This window comes from Oryctolagus cuniculus, chromosome 9, assembly GCF_964237555.1.
Source record: "Oryctolagus cuniculus chromosome 9, mOryCun1.1, whole genome shotgun sequence".
In the NCBI taxonomy this organism is placed as follows: Eukaryota; Metazoa; Chordata; class Mammalia; order Lagomorpha; family Leporidae; genus Oryctolagus; species Oryctolagus cuniculus.
This window is the reverse complement of record NC_091440.1, coordinates 101,063,790-101,082,967: the sequence shown is the minus strand read 5'-3', so window position 1 is coordinate 101,082,967 and position 19,178 is coordinate 101,063,790. Positions and strand designations below refer to the sequence as shown.

At 38.8% G+C, this 19,178-nt stretch overlaps 1 protein-coding gene across 1 annotated transcript in view; it reads left to right on the top strand.

Moving 5' to 3' along the window:
- Nucleotides 1–2,487: 2,487 nt before the first annotated feature.
- The window catches only part of LOC100348825 (ovostatin homolog 2), a 53,771-nt gene continuing 37,080 nt past the window's right edge, over nt 2,488–19,178 (top strand). The window contains exons 1-9 of the mRNA XM_002712772.5: nt 2,488–2,552; nt 3,033–3,216; nt 3,725–3,881; nt 5,554–5,606; nt 6,353–6,373; nt 8,759–8,927; nt 10,077–10,161; nt 14,312–14,429; nt 17,664–17,775. Of these exons, the coding sequence (XP_002712818.2) occupies nt 2,488–2,552; nt 3,033–3,216; nt 3,725–3,881; nt 5,554–5,606; nt 6,353–6,373; nt 8,759–8,927; nt 10,077–10,161; nt 14,312–14,429; nt 17,664–17,775 (964 nt within the window). The remainder of the gene's footprint in view (nt 2,553–3,032; nt 3,217–3,724; nt 3,882–5,553; nt 5,607–6,352; nt 6,374–8,758; nt 8,928–10,076; nt 10,162–14,311; nt 14,430–17,663; nt 17,776–19,178) is intronic.

Below are 19,178 nucleotides of genomic sequence, written 5' to 3'. Positions count from 1 at the left end.
GGGGACAAAGAATTGATTCCTTTGATTTATAAGCAATTTACCTTGTAATATTATTTGTCTTGAATGCTGGTTAGTGAAAGCTGATGCATTTTAATCATTTTGGAATTAGATAATTTATTTCACGAATGTGGAAAGTGGAGTGTCAAAGTTGGGTCTAATAATAAGTTTAATGAGGTGTTAGAGGAAGGATGTTGGTGAAAAATAGAGACTAGAAATTTGAAGTTTCAGTGGAAAGAAATTATACCTTAAAATCAGCAATATAGACCAACAGTTGAATATCTGCTTCTGTGGTAGATTTTAAGAGAGTTGGCAAAAAAAAAAAAAAAAAAAAAGATAGAGAGGGAGAAAGAGAGATAGAGTTGCCCTCCAGGGACCGTTGCTTGTGGCGTGGTGGGTAAAGCTGCCATCTATAGTGCCGGCATCTCATGTGGGTGCCAGTTCAAGTCCCAGCTGCTCCACTTCTGATCCAGCTTGCTGCTAATGCACCTTGGAAGGCCATGGAAGATGGTCTAGGTCCTTTGGGCCCCTGCACCCATACGGGAGACCCAGAAGAAACTCCTGGCTCCTGGCTTCCGATTAGCCCAGCTCTAGCCATTGTGGCCATTTGGAGAGTGAACCAGCAGATGGAAGACTTCTCTGTCTGCCTCTGCCTCTCTGTAACTCTGTCTTTGAAATAAATAAGTAAATCTTTAAAAGAGAGAGAGAGGGGGAGGGAGAGAGTTGGCCTCCTCTGCAAGGTTAGAGGAAACACTGATAAGAACAGAAGTCCTCACTGGGAATGAGTAGGACAGCAGTGTCCATCTCAACCAAGAGAAGAGCGTGATCAGAATTTTTAGGAATACAATTCTGTGATTGAATGAAAAATGTGATCAACAAAGAAGCCCCATTCTCTAGACTTCATGGTTACCTGCATTTTACTACTTGCATTATGACTCCTCAGCTACTACAAGACTTTTGTTGATCTTTCTTTAATAATTGTTGTTGTAGACTTATTTCTAAAAGATTAAGGCTGGTTCCTGCCTTTCCTCACCCAGTGTGACATTCCTCAAGCTATATGCATTAACTACATAAATACTTAAGTAAAAGGATGTTTATATTTTCTTTTTCAAAATATTAACAAGCATATCAAATTATGCATATTTGAGGGGTACTTATGTGAGGTTTTGTTATATAGATACAATATGTAATATACAACCAGGATAAATATGCTTATCCTTGGTAAGGACTTCACTTTTCTTAATTGTGAAAGTATCCAGAAACCTATCTACTAGGTTGTTTTAAATAGAGAAATGTACAATACAATAACATTATCTATAGGCGTCCTACTGTGGCAGAGAACTCCAGAACTTCTTACCCCTATCTAGCTCTACATAGGATTCATCAACCTTTCCCCATCCCTCTCTCCTCTCTTCCCTCCTCAGCCTCTGATAGCCACCATTTATATTTTAACTTTTATAAAATCACCTATTTTTTAAACTCCACATTTGAGCATGATCATGTGATATTTGCCTAAAAGAGATTTAAAAAGAAATGGAAGAGAAGCAAATGGGAGAATTAACATATGAGGACTCTGTTAAGGTTGCCTTGTAGAAATGTTTTCTAGTTAATTATGATAAAACACCTTTTTCCCATCTAGGAAGTGATGTGTATTTGTGTGATGTGTATGTTTGTGTGTATTACTATATTACTGCTTCTTTCATTTTTTTCCTCATTAAATTTAGAGTTGAAAAGTATCTTAAATGATGTGGAGATAACTTCACTAAGAAAAATCATATTAAATAGAATGCAGATCCACATTTTAAAATTAAATTTATTTGAAAGAGAGAGAAAGAGAGAGAAAAACAGACCGGGAGGGATACCCCATCTGCTGGCTCATTACCCAAATATCTACAACAGCCAGGGCTGGGCCAGGGTGAAACCAGGAGCTTGTAACTCAGTCAAGATGTCCCAAATGGGAGGCAGGGACCCAATTATTTGAGCCATCAACTGGTGTCTCCCAGGGTGCACAGTAGCAAGAAACTGGAACTGGGAGTGGAGCCTGGAAATTTACCATTTGGAGGTTGGCTTGATAACAGCTCTTTGGAGAAACATTTTTGCCAAGTGCTAATTCTGTAATACTATGCTTGATACTGCAGTCAGCCCTGTGGGTGAAGGGCTAAAGTAAACTAATGGACCCTTCTTCCTGTTTAACCTGAGCTCCTGATTCCAAAACTATTGCAGCAACCAGAAAACAGAAGCAGGAACTTGTAGGGGGAGTGACACCCCTGTAGTAATAGGAGAAGGGATTTAAATGTGATTGACGAGTCTCGTTATTCTTGTTCCAAAAAGTAATGGATCTTTCACTGTGTGTGACTATAAAATCAGCAACATTCAGAGAGAGGCAAGCAGAAGGAGTGAAAGAGAGTGCAAAGCTGAGACATTTGATTTCTAATGCGGAGGGGGGGATATTGATCTTGAAGTCATTTTTGTTCAGCCAAGGGGGATAAAATGGTGCCTACCATTTTTCTGAGCACCTTTTTGCTTCATTTCACTCTGTGTGTGGCTTCAGAACCGTAAGGGAATATTATACTCTCTATTTATATTAAAGTACCATTATATATTCGTTGTTAAAATTGGATTCTATTTTACCATTTCGGCTTGGGAGACCGAGTGTTGGCTTGCTCTTTGAATTTTAAGCAAGTCTGAAGAGAATTGATGCCTTTTTCTTGAAACCCCTCTCCCTGCTTGTTCGAGTTGACTACTTAATTTATCCTGATAGGTGTGGAGGGTGGGTCTAGGATAAGCCTAAGAAGATGGCAGAGGGCAGGGTGTTGCTGAAAACCAGTGACTGACCATTTGAGGTGGTAATGAGAGGAAAATGGTGGAGCGGATCAATTTTGAGGGTATCTTCTGGCATACTCAAGTTTATTGTAATACTGTCTATGGAAAATGTATGTTTCAGGACTATTTCAACCAGCGGAAATTGCCTTTTGTGGCAATTCTCCACTTCTCCTAGGCTTGTTTATGGAGTGTTGGTTACTTTCTTTACTTAGGCAATATATCCTGTGGCTCTCCTCTGTGATGCAGAGCTACTCCATAGAAAAAGCTTGTCTTCATCTTTTAAACCTCAACGAATCCATAGCCCTGAGTGTTGTCTTAGAACATGATGGATCCAATACTACTATTCTTGAGCAGTCGGTGGAAGAGAGTAACTTCTATGCATGTGCAGATTTCAAGGTGAGTCGCTGAATTTAACATTTCAAAACTTCAGATGGGGAGACAAAATTGTTATTTAAAACTATTTTTAGAAAGATCAAATATCTCTGATTTTTTGATCAGTTGTGGAAGTGAAGGAACACAAATGGGAATTCTTTTGAGAGGCAAGCGATAAAAGGAAAATGTACACATGTAACAAAACTTATGAAATACTGCCATCATTCTGTTTTAGGGAGTTATGAGATAACTACTGCTTTTTGGAGGGCAAAATTCTCAGATGTGAGGGAAGACAATCTAGGTAAAGGATGAAGAATTGGAATTTGGGACAAAAAAAGATAAAATAGAAGACATAAGAATATTTATTATGAAGTTTCCTCATAGTATATAAAGGAATTGTAACACGTGATCACCAAATCTCTCATTAGGGAATAATGAGGCTCTCTCAGTCTGAAAAATTGGGTTAAAGCATGTTTACTGTCTTACTGTCTTAGAAACAATTTTCTCATTCTGCGTTCTCCTACATGAACAGGTCTCTCAGAAGTCCTCTGAGCAGCTAGCTTTTGTGACTTTATTGGCTAAGGGAGAAACCCTTACAATCTCGGAGAGGAGATCCGTAGCAATCACGTCACAGGAGACGATAGCTTTTATCCAGACAGATAAACCCATCTATAAACCTGGAGATGACGGTAAGTCAATATTAGTATTGCCTCCATATTATTGACTTTAGAAATACGTTCTCCAAACTGAGAGCAATCCAAACATAAAGTTTGGTTAAATTTATCCTTAATGTCAATGGATCATGAATTTCTAGTATTCGTATTGTTTGTTTAGGACAATCACAAAACAGTACCCTCTAACTCCAGTAACTGAATGCTTATCTTCATGAAATTTTGCATGCCACTTTCACAGTGTACAAATTCTATTGACAAGCCTACACAGTGCAGTGGTTACAACCACTCAATGTGGAGCATAACTATTCGGTTTGAATCCATCTCCATAATTTGCCAACTGGGCAAATTAATTAACCCTTGCTTTTAGGTTCAGTAATTTCATATGCAGAATAGATTGTGAAAGTGACGCACCTACAGAAGTACTATGAGAACAAGAAAAGCTAACCAACATAAAATAACGCCTAGCGTGCAGGAAAGACCCCATAAATGATCACTTTTATTTTACAATAATATTATGATGATAGTCATTACTGTTCATACTAGGGGAAGTAATCATCAACATGGTAACCCAGATAAGCCCCCTCTAGTTTCTTTAGCGTTATTCTAAGTAGAAGGTAGCCAAAAGAAGTGCGAACTAGGATACAGAGGTCTAGGTTTTAGTTTTGGATTTGTTACTAAAATACTGGCTTTTGCCAAGTAAACTCTGATCTCTGGGACTTAGATTTCTCTTTTGTAAATTTGAAGAGTGGAATGAAACCTCCTATTCTTTCTATTCTGATTAATATTGTGTATTTCTATGATTTATGGAAAAGCAATTTTAGAAAGTTGAAACCAGAATTCGTACAAGACGACTTGGCTGCAGTGAACATTTGTCACAACATTTAAATTGCCGCTTGGTGTGGCCCGCCTTCCGTATTGGAGAGCCTAGGTTTTTTGAATCCTTGCTCTACCTCCAATCTAGCTTCCTGCTATTGTGCTCATTGAGAGACAGTATGTGCTGGCTCAATCATTTGCATCCCTGTCTTCCATGTGGGAGACCTAAATGTGGTTCCTGACTCCTAGCTTCGGCTTGGCCCAGCCCCAGCTGTTGCATGCATTTGGAGAGCAAACCAGCAGATGAAAGATCGACTTCTGTCTCTCCCGCTATCTTCCTCTCTCTTGCAGTGCTCTCAGATAAAATAAAAATAAATAAAAACTTTAAAATGAGATTTCTGCTGCATTATATCGTTAAGGTGCTAAAAAGAAATATATGCAAAAGTAGCTAATTTTTTTTTGGAAATTCTACTAAAATTGTTTGCTACTTTCAATATAAATTTCCAGGAAAAGTATGTTTATGTCCTATTCTGCATATTTTGTATTCGCCTATCTATGACTAATTCGATCTAGGTGCTTAGTTACCTAAATACCTTTATATCCTGATGGGCTCTTATGGCAAAAGTTTCCAGTAGTGGCAGCTGCCAGTGTCAGCCTATGTAACAGCACAGTGTTGTTAACAGGAAGATTACAAAGTGCACTAAGAGATTTTTCCCAGTGGAACTGCAATCTCAATGGGTCAAATCAGAGCTGAGGGAGAAGGAAGGGTAATGATGTTCGATAGGAAGTTATGTTAATGTCTATGTGTATTTATAAGCAACCACAGGTACAGGAAAAACAACAAGTAAAACAAAATCCCCTTCTCTTCTTTCAGTTCAAGTTCGCATTGTGTCGCTGGATACAAAATTCAAACCTGTTGAGGATATGGTGAGTTCAATAATGTTTTGAAAATTTTTATTTATTTATTAGAAAAGCAGAGAGACAGAGAAAGAGAGATAAGAGAAACAGAGATATCTTCCATCCACTGGAAGATGCCCCCAACAGTCACTGCTGAGCCAGGCTGAGGCCAAGAGGCCAAGCCTCTCTCTGGATCTTCTACATGGGTAGCAGTGCCTCAAGTACTTGGGCCATCATCTACTGCTTTTCTGGGGTGCAAATTGGCTGGAGGGTGGACTCAGAGCAGAACTTCAAACCAGGCACTCTGATATGCGATATGGGTGTCCTAAGGATCAGCCTAAGCACAGTGCCAAACACCAGTCTCAATAATTTGTAATGGTACAGTGACTTTTAGCAAATTAAACTAATCTATTGCTATACAAAGCATCTACAGGAAACCTTCTCTATGCATGGAAATAAGGTTCCAATGTGGAGCACTGCATAGTTTTAATACCAACCTCACATTTAAATGTAAAGCTTTCATTTATAGGGAGCTGATTTCTTTGTCTTTAGAACTAAGAAAACACATGTTACAGGAATCTGCCTTCCACTTCCCTGAGGGTTTTGAGATCTCTTTCGCCTTTGGGATTTCTTGGATCTTTTAGCTATGGCTATTGTGCCATCTAGAGAAGTGAGGGCTAAGGTGCAACTTAAATTAAGACTTAGAATCCTTATAATTCAATAATTAACAAAAAAATGACTATGACAGTATTAATCTGCACGTTTTTCTCTTTCAGTATCCTTTAATCACACTTCAGGTAAGAGATCTGATTTTCACAATTATTATTTTCTTTTTGAAGATGTACATATTTATTTGAAAAGAAAAGTGACAGAGAGGGAGAAACAGAGACAGAGAGAGAGGTGGGAGGAGAGAATCTTCCATCCACTAGTTCACTCCCGAAATGCCCACAACAACCAGGGCTGGGGGAGGCCAAAGGCAGGAGCTTGGAATTCCATCCAGGTCTCTCATATAGGCAGCAGGAATCCAAGCACTTGGGCCATAATTTGCTGCCTCCCAGGTCCATTAGCAGGGAACTGGATCAGAAGAGGAGTCAGGACTCGATTCCAGACACTCTGATATAGGATGCAAGTGTTCTAGGTGGCCACTTAACCTGATGAACTGCAATGCCTGCTCTACCCATTCATTTTTCTAAATATTCAGATAAATAATTGTGTGTGCCTGATTTTCAATATGCATAATTAGTAATCTGGGTGACTGAAGTAAGAGGAAGAGAGGGCTTTCGGTTCATATACTATGGTAGGCATCAACTAAAACATCACTGCATTTAGTGTAGGCTGGGTGGCAAATGCAATCAGTTGATTCCTATGGGAAGTAAAAGATTAGATTCTCTCTGAGGCAAGTACGTATTTGAAATTGGTTAGTTTTTGTCTTAAGTTACCCACATTTTGTTTGAAGGAAGTAGCAAACAGAAATACTTAAAATCTAGCAATACACCAAAAGGTGTTATTGTTATAATATGGACTCTTTTCTTTCAGAAAATAATTAATGAAGTCTCCACCCACCAGTTAGGTCTCTGCAGTAGTGTGGCTTTGGCACTTATTTGGAGTCTTATGCTTATCAGTAAGTGAGTCTTAGTCAGCTTCAACACGTACATTTTAATCTCTACATACGGCAGTGCCATCACTGTTAGCTAATTCTGAAGCTTAACTACATGGAGAGCTTGCCTTTTTTTTGTTTTGTTTTTGTTTTTGTTTTGTTTTTGACAGGCAGAGTGGACAGTGAGAGAGACAGAGAGAAAGGTCTTCCTTTGCCGTTGGTTCACCCTCCAATGGCCGCCGTGGCTGGCGCACTGCAGCCGGCACACTGCGCTGATCCGATGGCAGGAGCCAGGTACTTCTCCTGGTCTCCTATGGGGTGCAGGGCCCAAGTACCTGGGCCATCCTCCACTGCACTCCCTGGCCACAGCAGAGAGCTGGCCTGGAAGAGGGGCAACGGGGACAGAATCCGGCGCCCCGACCGGGACTAGAACCCGGTGTGCTGGCGCTGCAAGGCGGAGGATTAGCTTATTGAGCCGCGGCACTGGCGGAGAGCTTGTTTTTCATTAACGATGATGTGTGTAAATACATCCTTCAAATAGTCTTATTTATAATTTGGATTCTTTCGATTGTTACATGGGTTTGACAATGGCAGTGTAAATATCAGGGCAATTATTTATGTGTTCTAACATTATCAGAAATCTCCAAGTAGTTTTATCTTCACATTGTGATTTGGCTAATGTGTTCCCTGGAAACCAACAGAAAGTTTAACTTACAAGCCTATATAGAAAGGGCCTATTCTTTTCCCAAATCACTAAGGCTGAGTGAAGGCATTTGAATGTCAGAACACCAAAAATGTTAAAGGCCCAGGCTTCTTCTATTTAGCCCCTTCACCAACTCAATGTTTTGTTTTCTTTTCAATGCCAGGGGAGACTGATTCTTCCCAAAAGAATTTCTACCAACTGACTTCCACGTAAATTTAATCAGCTTGTTCTTGATCGCATGGGTAACCCTAACCCAGGAGAGGTCTGGGAAGTTAATTGAGCTTTTTTGACTTTGTAGCAAAGTCAAAACACTAAAATTTTAAATGAGTAGTACAGAATGTTTTTGTTTGTAGAGATTTTAAAATCAGAATCTCTTGAATCACAGCCAGATTATATTAATAAATTTATTGAATTGGGCTCATGGAAGAAGCAATATGCTGAAAGCAAATAAAGGAGAAAGAGTAGCAACTCTTGCACATAGAGTGTAATTGACGACTAAGACACAGACTCAGTATTTGTTAGAGTAAGTGTCCCTTTGTGCACTTGCTGGTGTGAGGGCACTGCTTTGGAGAATACTTCTACAGAGCAATCACACCAAGTTCTTAATTCTTCAAGGATCTAACTGCTTCAGAGAGAGCAAAATCAAAAGAGTTGGCTGCAAATTACTTTTTCTTATCCTTTTTGGGCTTAAGAGAGGTATACTTTTTTACCACTGAATTTGAGTGCACTGAGGAAGTTGAGTTGTTTTTACAATTTGGGAAAATCAGCTCAATAAAACAGTAACATTTTAAAAATTCCAGTAGTTACAGGAAGTATCAAAATAAAGAAGGATAATACTCTCAAAGAACTTCTGGTTATTTTCATTTCTCCATTCTTTTCTAGGATCCTCAAAACAATAGGATTTTTCAATGGCAAAATGTGACTTCTTTCCAAAATATTACCCAACTGTCGTTCCGATTGATTTCAGAGCCAATGTTTGGAGATTACTCGATGGTAGTGACAAGAAAATCAGGGAGGACATTGACACACAACTTTGCTGTTAATAGATATGGTAACTAACTGCTATTTTTTGTTGTCCTATATAAATGAAGAAGTCAAAGCTCTTGAACAACACAACCTTTACATTAGACTTAGGCAAAAACAGGTGAATCATGACGGTTTTCTTCTCACTTCATTTCACCGTTTTTTGTTTGTTTGTTTGTTTGTTTTTTTTTTGCTTCAAGGTCAACATTTTCTCGCTCCTCACTCTTTGCCCAGTATCTTTATGATCCCTGCCTCCTCACCCCCATCCCTGTCCCAGTTGACCCTTCATGAGAAAGCTTCACCTCCTGTGGTAGAGCAGAGTCACAGAGAATTTGGGGCAATTGAAACACTGACTGCACAAACAGATGTATATGCAGATACTTTTTGACTTAGGACAGAGTTGCCACCTGATCAAACCATCAAAAGTTGAAAGTAGGGATAGCCGTTCGGTGCAGAGGTTAAGTTGCTGCTTGGGACACCTGTGTCCCATATCATACTGCCTGGCTTGAGTCCCAGATCTTCCCCTTCCTATCCAACTTCTTCCTAAATCACACCCTAAATCAACAAGTGATGGCTTGATGGCTCCAGTACTTGGATCCCTGTCACCACTGTGGGAGACCAGGAAAGAATTCCTGGCTCCTGCCTCAGCCTGACTTAGCCCTAGCTGTTGTGGAAATTTTGGGAGAAGTAAGCTAGAAGATAGACTATCTCTCTTGTCTCTATCAATTCTTACTGCTTTCAAATAAAATGAAAATCATTTTTTAAAAAATTTGAAAATATTCTAAGTGGAAACTGCCTGGGATACATCCCATTGACTGAATTCATAGTTTAGCAACACAGTGCTCTGCTGGGGATGTCTGTAGATCCTTGCATTGCTCCTCACAACTGCTGTATAGCACTGAAGAAGAGAATCAAACGTCCTATGCCCAGGCCACAAAAAGATCAAAATTCAAAATCTTAAGTCCAGTTTCTACCAAATGCAAAACTATTTTGCATCATCATAAGGTAGAAATGTTCTAAGTTAGGAATCATCTGAATAGGAAAATATCGGGTGTGAGTTTAGCCACATGATTGCAGTCAGCTCAGTCCACGTAGCAATGAGCTTAGCTACATGCTTTCACTAAGTTTTGCTTGCCTGCAGTTGTGAGGGCTGAGGGATTTTTCTCTTTGTTTCCAGTGTTGCCCAAGTTTGAAGTTAAGATCAGTGTACCACAAGCGGTAACTATTACAGTTGATGAATTCCAGGTGGATGCATGTGCTAAGTAAGTATTTATTCTCACAGGTTCACACAAGTCTCACAACAATGAAATTAATCATGTAACTTTCACTATTTATAAACTTATATTAAAAATATTAGAAAAACAGTGTATTCTCTTTATCAAATATTTGAAATACATAACGAAAGATAAGAAATTAACTATAATTAACACTATTAGTTGCCAAAAACCTTGAGATTTATTGTCCTCTAATCGTCTATGAATATTTTCCATGACTGCAATCATACTTTTTTTTTTTTTTTGACAGGCAGAGTGGACAGTGAGAGAGAGACAGAGAGAAAGGTCTTCCTTTGCCGTTGGTTCACCCTCCAATGGCCGCCGCGGCCGGCGCGCTGCGGCCGGCGCACCGCGCTGATCCGATGGCAGGAGCCAGGAGCCAGGTGCTTTTCCTGGTCTCCCATGGGGTGCAGGGCCCAAGCACCTGGGCCATCCTCCACTGCACTCCCTGGCCACAGCAGAGGGCTGGCCTGGAAGAGGGGCAACGGGGACAGAATCCGGCGCCCCGACCGGGACTAGAACCCGGTGTGCCGGCGCCGCTAGGCGGAGGATTAGCCTAGTGAGCCGCGGCGCCGGCCTGCAATCATACTTTTCTATCCACAATAATTAAGAAAACATGTTGATGTTATGTCTGCCTTTCATAAATTCCAATTCCTTTTCACATAAATATGTCTTTATGTGGCTACACCAAATTTAATTAATCATCCCGTATTATACAACATGTAGGTTGTTCCATTTTGCTTTTCTAGTAACTAATGGTTTTGTAGAATATATATATATATATGTATAGCTGTATAATAAGCAGTTTTGAATTAAAATTTGTTTATTTAAGAAAGAATTCCAAAAGTGTAATTATGGAGATATAATATGTAACATTCCTTTCATCTTTTGATTGCCATATTGCTCACCAAATATATTCAGCTATTATTCAGTTCTAGTACCTGCCTCACTGAATATTCATCATTAGATATTTTCATGAAAAGGAAATTAACCATCAAAAATCTGAAAATAAGGCAGTTTATTGATGTAATTTGAGCAAATGTAAAAATTGTATACAAATAAGGAAATTTTGATTTTCTTTTTGGCAAATTATTTCTAATACTTCTTATTTTGTTAGCATGAATGCCTTTTCTCAGATTTCTAAAAATAACAAAATGATATTAATTGAATTTCAATTACTGTGTTAACCACTACCTATGAAGATACCTCAAAAATTTATGGAAATGGAAATAAAAGTTAAATTTATTTTGATGTGAAAACTTTTGAAATCTATGCATAGTTTTTTAATAATGTGCATTTTTCATGAATTTTTGAAGACTGTGAGATAGGTGCTATTATCATCTCCATTTTTGAAAGAAAGATAATAAGACACAGAATTGATGTAACCTCAGTGGCATCCATTTTGCTCGCTGGTCATTTGTATTTCTTCTTTTGAGAACTGTCTGTTAAGGGCCTTTTCCATTTCTTTACTGGACTGGTTGCTTTTTGTTGTTGAGTTTGTTGCATTGCTGATATGTTTTGGATATTAATCCTTTGTCAGATAGGGAGCTTGTGAGTATTTTATCCCATTTTGTTGGATGTCTCTTAATGCTACTGATAATTTCCTTTGCTGTGGGGAAAATTTTGTTTTCTTCCTGGTTTCTTTAATATTTTTTATCTCTAAATTTTCATTGATATAACAAGAATAGATTTCATAGGTGTAATTCTAAGAAGATAATCATACTTTGATCTTTCCCTCTCTCTTCCATCAATCCTCCTCCTTACTTACTTTTTTCCTTTAATTTCTGCAAAAACATAATTTCCATCCATTCTATAACTACAGGATTAATGCATCGCTAACCATAATATGCAACAAATAGAAAGCATAAAGAACACAGCTCTACCAGAGTATAAACAAGAGGTAAAAGCAACAACCAAATCACAAAATGTCTGCTGCACTCCCATTCATTGTTTTGTATTATATATTAACTACTACACACAAGAGGAAACATATGACATTCATCTTTTTTGGGACTGGTTTATTTCATTAAGTATAATGGTTTCCAGTTGCATCCATTTTGTTGTGAAGGAAAGACTTCATTCTTTTTTATGGCTGAATAGTATTCCATACAGTATATACACCACATTTTCTTTATCCAGTCATTGGTTGATGGACAACTGGGTGAATTAAGCTGTTATAAATATGGGGGTACAGATCACTCTTTCATATGCTGATTTTATTTTCTTTGGGTAAATTCCCAGAAGTGGGATGGCTGTGTTATATGGTAGATCTATTTTCAGATTTCTGAAAAATCTTCATATTGTCTTCCATAATGGTTGTACTAGTCTACATGCCCACTAACAATATATTAGGTTACCTTTTCCCCTACATCCTCATTAGCATTTCTTATTTTTTGATTCTTTTGTATGATACTCTTTTAAACTATAGTTAGATGAAACCTCATTGTGGTTTTGTTTTACATTTCCCTGATGGCTAGTGATTCTGAGCATTTTTTCATGTGTCTGTTGGCCATTTGTATTTCATCCCTTGAAAAATGTCTGTTCGTGTCTTTTGCCTTTTTCTTTTCTTTCTTTCTCTCTCTTTCTCTCTCTCTCTCTCTTTCTCTCTTCCTTCCTTCCTTCCTTCCTTCCTTCCTTCCTTCCTTCCTTCCTTCCTTCCTTCCTTCCTTCCTTTCTTTCTTTCTTTCCAGTCAGAGTTAGACAGTGAGAGAGAGAGACAGAGAGAAAGGTCTTCCTTCCGTTGGTTCACTCCCCAAATGGCTGCCACAGCTGGTGCGCTGCACTGATCCGAAGCCAGGAGCCAGGTGCTTCCTCCTAGTCTCCCATGCGGGTGCAGGACCCAAGCATTTGGGCCATCCTCCACTGCCTTCCCGGGCCATAGCAGAGCGCTTTGCCTTTTTCTTAATTGGACTGTTTGTTTTATCGTTGTTGAGTTTCTTTCTTTTTTTTTTTTTTAAAGATTTATTTATTTATTTGAAATTCAGAGTTACACAGAGAGAGAAGGAGAGGGAGAGAGAGAGAAAGAAAGAGAGAGAGAGAGAGAGGTCTTCCATCCGCTGGTTCACCCCCCAATTGGCCACAACAGCCGGAGCTGCGCCAATCTGAAGCCAGGAGCCAGGAGCCTCCTCTGGGTCTCCCATGTGGGTGCAGGGGCCCAAGAACTTGGGCCATCTTCTACTGCTTTCCCAGGCCATAGCAGAGAGCTGGATTGGAAGTGGAGCAGCTGGGACTCGAACTGACGCCCATATGGGATGAGGGCACCACAGGTGGTAGCTTTACCTGCTATGCCACTGTGCCAGCCTCTCATTACGTACTTAAAACTGTATTATGAGATACATGAAATTTATTCCATTTATATAAATTTAAAAAATTTAGAAAATTAAAAACACCTGATACATATCTGTGTCTAATAATTAGAGGAAAACTTATTATAATCTATAAATTTAACAGGTATTCAGTCTTACTAAATACTAGTTTTGCATTTGTTATCATTTTTCCCAAATCTTAGTGGAAAGAGTCCTCAAGTTACCACCACAATGACAAAACTTCAAATTAACTGTCTTTGCCTTTGTTTGCAGCTTAAAAAACAAAACACAACACACTTGTGTTGTGATTTTTGTGTTTTAGGAGAAAGTGAGATATGTCTTCAATCCAGTCTGTTAGTTTTTATCCTTTAGCTCTAAAAACATCCAATTAATGTCAGTTTCTATGCCTTTTAGATTTATTGAGTGGTTGAAAAATAATTATTTCTTAAAATGATGATCATCTAAGTTTCTTTTATGTATATATATATTTTCTGCTAAAGAAAAGAGACTGCAATTAGTTTTTATATTTCTATAAAATTAAAATATAATCTTAAACTCCACCTGAGAATTAAATATTATTTTAGATAGGTTTAGATTCTACATTACCTTGAATTTGATTTTTTTAAAGTCGCCAAATTGTGCTAATAAGTTGAATGCCCAAATCAACCTAAATTCTGTGAGGAAAAAAATTATCAATAGGTTGGAATTTCGAATGAATTTGGTTAGATTGGGGCACTCATAGTTTAAGATTTCATATGTAATTTCTGCAGAAGACCATTGAAGACTGATATATATTGTTCATCTCTGATCACAAGTACAACTTCTCCCACCAGGTACACCTATGGCCAATCTGTTCAAGGGAAAGCCCAAATCCGAGTGTGCAGAGAACTTTTTTATTCTACAAATTGTGAGAAAGAAAACAATCAAATATGTGAGCAATTTATTGCACAGGTAAAAATCATGATCTCTACTCATAAAAAGTATTCTCATTTTTCTTTTTTTTAAATATTTATTTGAAAGTCAGAGTTACACAGAGAGGAGAGGCAGAGAGAGTGAGAGGTCTTCCATCTGCTGGTTCACTCCGCAAATGGCTGCAATGGCCGGAGCTATGCCAATCTGAAGCCAGGAGTGAGGAGCTTCTTCCTGGTCTCCCACGCAGGTGCAGGGGCCCAAGGAGTTGGACCATCTTCTACTGCTTTCCCAGGCCATAGCAGAGAGCTGGATTGGAAGTGGAGCAGCCAGGTTTCGAACCGGCGCCCATATGGGATGCCGGCACTGCAGGCCAGGGCGTTAACCTGCTGCGCCACAGCGCTGGCCCCTCTCATTTTTCTTTATTATTCTTTCTTTGGTTCCTTGTGTTAAAAGGATTTAAACACCATTTACACTTTGTGGATAATGGAGATTGCAGCTAATTGAGGTAAGGACTGTGGAAAAAATACAATGTTTAAAATGATCTCAGAGTCTCTTCTCCAAATAAATTGTTATCCATCTGTAGATTCAAGATTTGTTGAACCTGGAAGCTCTTCTTGGCTTCCTTATTTTATATACAGTCTGGGTGGCCTCCTTGGCCTTTCTTGGAAGAATCATTCATTTTCCTTTACATAAATGAATCCATGATATTACTAACTATGCAAACTACAATAGTCCTTATGAAAACAGCCTATTTGCAAACATTTGGAACTCAGAGGATCTACAATTAAGACTTCAGATTTGCTGTTCCTAGTTGAAGCCACCACTTGCTTTCTCCATCTGCAGCATCTTAACCATCATTGAACACCTCTGCCTGTCTCACCAAAGATCGCCTTTGTAATTCCCAAACTGAAAAGCTTATACACCCAAATGTTTATGTTTTTATTCGGGTTGTCCTGAGGTTACTGACAAAATGTAGTGAACATTTGCTAAGTTAATATCAATAATTTGTAAAGATGAGTTAGAAATCTATCTTTATAAAGGAACTGCAGACTGAGAAAAGTGAGTGGAATTCTTCCATTCCACCAGCACAATATCCCATTGTATGGTGATTATAATGTAATTCAGTCAACCACTTTACCTGTCTAATTTTTTTTTAACTCAGTATGAAAAACAGAGCGGTAAACAATCTGGTGACACTGTATTTAGATATGGAAGGTCTATCTGTTTTAAATAGATCCTCAGAGTGGGTTTCCTGAATCAAAGGAAATTTAGAAAGACAGATGATAGAGACTTTTCATTTTAAGAAATATTAGCTTATTATTGTTAAAAATATTTTAAGCATTCAAATTCTTGCCAGCAATATATAGTACTGTATTTTCAAAATTATTTTTAGGATTATATTTAGAAGTTTAAAAAATTTTACCATTTTAATAGAGTTTATTTTGTTTTAACTTGAGTTGTGTAATTACTAGTTAGTCTGAGCATCCTTACATGTTCTTGTTACCAATTTGGCATCATTCTTTTTTTTTTTTTTTATGTTGCTAAGCCACAATTTATTTTTCTGTGAATAGCATAAATTAGATATCTTTGTGTGGTGTGTACACATTAGAGGGAGTTAAATTTGTTTCACTAAAAATAAATTTTCTACATTGTTGAACATGGTTACAATTATAAATTTAAATTTTACAATTCAGAAGAAGCAGTCATTAAGCATATTCGAGTGTGTCACTGTATTAAACCTTGGTAATATAGCATTTCACAACTCATACTTCCTTTAAAAGCACTGTACACATCAAAAAGCCTTCTGTGCAATTTTTAATCCTTTTATAGAAAAAGAAAATGAAAAATAAAGGCTGAAACTTTATTATTTTATTTAAGCCACTATACCAAAAACATTATAATTTTAGCAGTATAAAAACTGAGAAAGTTAACATTCTTTTTTGTATATTCTCAAAATCTGGCATAGCGGCACCGGCACACCGGGTTCTAGTCCCGGTTGGGGTGCCGGATTCTGTCCCGGTTGCCCCTCTTCCAGGCCAGCTCTCTGCTGTGGCCAGGGAGTGCAGTGGGCCAGGGAGTGCAGTGGAGGATGGCCCAGGTGCTTGGGCCCTGCACCCCATGGGAGACCAGGAAAAGCACCTGGCTCCTGGCTCCTGCCATCGGATCAGCGCGGTGCGCAGGCCGCGGCGGCCATTGGAGGGTGAACCAATGGCAAAGGAAGACCTTTCTCTCTGTCTCTCTCTCACTGATCACTCTGCCTGTTAAAAAAAAAAAAAAAAAAAAAAAAAAAGCATCATTCTTTTGAGAACTCTTCATTACTTCCACTTCGCCTGTACACATGAAGCTGAAATATTTTTATTATAAATATCACCTTTCACTCTAAGCAAAATCTTTTTCAAGCCTGTCATTTAAATAATCAAATCATTTTTGACATACCAAGGTTCCCAATATTCATGGATTTCCAGTCTCAGAACCAAGTCTCACCTACTGCTGTCCTGTGCATGTGGCCACCTAAGATAGCTTTTAGGATTTCTAAGCTTGTTCTGATGTCACAGTTGAAGAGTACTTGTTTCAGCTGGTCTTAGTGCCGCTCAAGATGACTTTAATTTTAACTGCGCACTCTTTTTTTTTTTTTTTTTTTTTTTTTTTACAGGCAGAGTGGACAGTGAGAGAGAGAGAGAGAGAGAGAGAAAGGTCTTCCTTTGCCGTTGGTTCACCCTCCAGTGACCACCGCTGCTGGCGTGCTGTGGCCGGCGCACTGCGCTGATCCGATGGCAGGAGCCAGGTACTTATCCTGGTCTCCCATGGGGTGCAAGGCCCAAGTACTTGGGCCATCCTCCACTGCACTCCCGGGCCACAGCGGAGAGGAAGAGGGGCAACCGGGACAGAATCTGGCGCCCCGACCGGGACTAGAACCCGGTGTGCCGGCGCCACAAGGCGGAGGATTAGCCTAGTGAGCCGCGGCACCAGCTTATTGCTCACTCTTAAATATCATTCTGTTCCATTTTCAGCCTTTGTTCTCTTTCCAGCTACAAAGTTTTTGGGAGAATTTTCTTGAAATCTGTAAAATATAAGTCACCTCCTTCTTTGAAATGACAAAGTAAAATTTCCCTTCCTTCTCCCCTTCCTCATTTAATTTTTTAGCTATTTCAAGTTTGTGAGGTAGAACCATGGTGAGGGTGAGGGTGCCATATATTTATACTAAAACTTCACGCATTCTGAAAGGCTCTTGGGTCCCTAACTTTTCATTATGCCTTCTCTTTGTTTTTTCAGTTGAAAAATGGTTGTGTTTCTCAGATTGTGAATACCAAAGTCTTCCAACTGTACCGTTCGGGGTTTCACATGACATTTCAAACCACAGTGACTGTTACTGAATTTGGGACAGGTAATGACTGTATTTTATTGCCGTTTACTGGGAAGAAACTGACTGAATTAGCAATTTGCATAAAATGCAGATCAAAATAGAAAAAGAAGTACTTTTGTCAATAGGTTAACTTGAGTATTATTTTTGAATAAGATTTTCCAAGTAATATTTAAAATAAAATGATTATGTGGTGGCTGGCGCCGTGACTCACTTGGTTAATCCTCTGCCTGCGGCTCCAGCATCCCATATGGGCGCCGGGTTCTAGTCCCGGTTGCTCCTCTTCTAGTCCAGCTCTCTGCTGTGGCCCAGGAAGGCAGTGGAGGATGGCCCAAGTGCTTGGGCTCCTGCACCCGCATGGGAGACCAGGAGGAAGCACCTGGCTCCTGGCTTCGGATGGGCGCAGAGCCGGCCATAGCGGCCATTTGGGGAAAGAACCAACGGAAGGAAGACCTTTCTCTCTGTCTCTCTCTCTCGTTGTCCGTAACTCTACCTGTCAAATAATAATAAAAAATGATTATGTGAGCTCCTGGGAAAACAGCAGATAGTGGCTTAAGTACTTGAACCCTTGTCACCGTTGTGGGAGATTCAGGACGGAGTTCCTGGTGATTGGTTTCAGCCTGGCCCAGCTCTGGCTGTTGTGGCCTTCTGGGGACTGAACCAGTGGATGACAGCTCTCCATTTCTCTGTGTCTTTGTCTCTCTCTCTCTCCCTTTCACTCTACCCTTCAACACATAAATAAATCTTAAAAAAAAACTATTATGTAAATGTTATATGTTTCTACTACCTGCTTGTGCCAGAATCAAAGAAGCTTTCCTCTGAAGTATTAGAGCTGAGCTAATAAATTAAATATTTCTTTTTAATATTGTGCAAATCACTTGATATGCAATTGCCAGAGCCATTAGTGTGACTCTGATTTAATATAAGGGTTCACAATTTACATCTTAAGTGTCAAATCCAGATTCCTGCCTATTTATGTAAATAAAATTACAAAACAAATTTAATTGGTTGTAGCAAGGACCCTGTATGCTTCACAGCCTAGAATAATTATCACGTCCTTTATAGAAGCAGGTTGCCAACACTTGCTTTAATATGAATGGGGACATTGTGAATGCAAAAATTATTAGTAAGAAATTTACAAAATCACACACACACAGCGACCATTTGATAAACACTTGTTAGAAGAATGAAAAAAATAGAAAGTGATATTTAACTTGGGGGTACTGAAACCAGGTTTTATTACAAATTGTTTCTTGGAATTTGAAAATGGACTGGGATAATATTATATCTTGAGTGCTTTATATAAATATACTTGATCATATTATGATAGAATTCACAACGGGTAGATTTGTCACATTTGACTAGCTTAGGACTAACTTAGCTAGATAAGGTTTACCTCTGCTTATTCACTTCCATTGTTGATTTCT